The 1,420-nt window shown below is 67.0% G+C and overlaps 1 protein-coding gene across 1 annotated transcript in view; it reads left to right on the top strand.

Annotated features, from left to right (window-relative positions):
• Positions 1-1,420, top strand: part of LOC103250248 (receptor-type tyrosine-protein phosphatase S) — a gene marked incomplete at both ends in the record, with an annotated part of 13,317 nt that overhangs the window by 10,081 nt on the left and 1,816 nt on the right. Inside the window, 3 exons of the mRNA XM_021707918.1 lie at positions 190-365; positions 460-579; positions 661-737. Of these exons, the coding sequence (XP_021563593.1) occupies positions 190-365; positions 460-579; positions 661-737 (373 nt within the window). The remainder of the gene's footprint in view (positions 1-189; positions 366-459; positions 580-660; positions 738-1,420) is intronic.

Genomic DNA, 1,420 nt, shown 5'->3' with positions numbered 1-1,420 from the left:
GGGGGGGGGGGGGCGGAGACGGGATGCTGCTCGGCACCCTGCAGGGCCCAGGACTGCCCTCCCAGAAAGCAACGTGCTGAGGGGAGAGGCCATGCCGCCCACGCCCCACAGCCGCCCTGGGGACTGCTGGGGGCGGTCGGGGGAGCTCCCACGAGGTGGCGGACCAGTCTTGCCTCTCCCCCGGCGCAGGCATCGTGGGCAGCGACTACATCAACGCCAACTACGTGGACGGCTACCGGCGCCAGAACGCGTACATCGCCACACAGGGGCCTCTGCCCGAGACCTTCGGAGACTTCTGGCGCATGGTGTGGGAGCAGCGGTCGGCCACCATCGTCATGATGACGCGGCTGGAGGAGAAGTCACGGGTGAGCCTGGCCCCGCCACCCTGCGGCCCTCCAGGCCACCCCCGCCCCTCCAGCCCCCGCCTGACGCTCGGGCCTGTCCTCTTGCCCGGTGCAGATCAAGTGTGACCAGTACTGGCCCAACCGAGGCGCCGAGACGTACGGCTTCATCCAGGTCACACTGCTGGACACCATCGAGCTGGCCACGTTCTGCGTCCGGACGTTCTCCCTGCACAAGGTGGGGCCTGGGCTGGCTGGGGCGGCCGGCAGGCACGTGGCAGAGGGAGGCGCGGCCCGGTTTCTGCCCGCTTCTGCCCAGAGAGCTCCCTGCGGGATGAGGAGAAAGTCAAATGAGTCCACCAGGCTGACCACACTCTCAGGGAGCCCCCCTCTTGGGTGGGGAAACTGAGGTCCGGCCGCAGCAGGAGGACAAGCCCACAGGGGACCTGGTGTCCGGTCTCCTTCAGTCGTGCTCCAGCTGGCCTCTGACCTCTGGCCTCCCCCGGCCCCCAGCTTGGACGTGTGATGAGGCCTCAGCAGGCCCCAGCCTCACCCTGAAGGAGTCCCAGGCAGAGCTGGACAGACACCGGCTGCCCCATGAAGTCAGAGGCAGGGTGGCAAGAATCTGCAGCGCTGTATTTAACTGATGGCTGCTGTCCATCATGTGGTTCCATGCGTTCCACGTCGGTGGTTCTGAATGAGGGCGGTTCTGCCATGCAGGGAGCTTTGGTCTTTGTCGTGATGGGGAGCCCCAGCACCCGGGGCATCTCGATTCCAAGCACGCGCTTGGCCCAAGTGCCAGAACACTGGGTAGATGGACGGGAGGGAGTGGGGATTTGTGGCTCGTGGACACGCGTTAAGTGTGGCCTGTGTCGCTCCCCAGTCCAGGCACCAGGACGGACAAAAACGTCCCGCCCGGTGGGGCTTCAGTCTAGGGCAGGAGGCAGCAAGCGAGAAGCGACCAGAACGGTTACGTGTGCACAGGAAGAGTCAGGCAGGGAGGACGGGGCGCGTGTCGGCCGGAGGAAGGCGCCGCGCCGAGGGCCTGCGGGACAGCGTTTCGGGCGGGGCACGGCCTG

This window comes from Carlito syrichta, unplaced genomic scaffold (genome assembly GCF_000164805.1).
Source record: "Carlito syrichta isolate Samal-C Ts95f unplaced genomic scaffold, Tarsius_syrichta-2.0.1 Scaffold126825, whole genome shotgun sequence".
NCBI lineage: Eukaryota > Metazoa > Chordata > Mammalia > Primates > Tarsiidae > Carlito > Carlito syrichta.
Note: the sequence above shows the minus strand (reverse complement) of the source record. Positions and strands in the feature narration are given on the sequence as shown.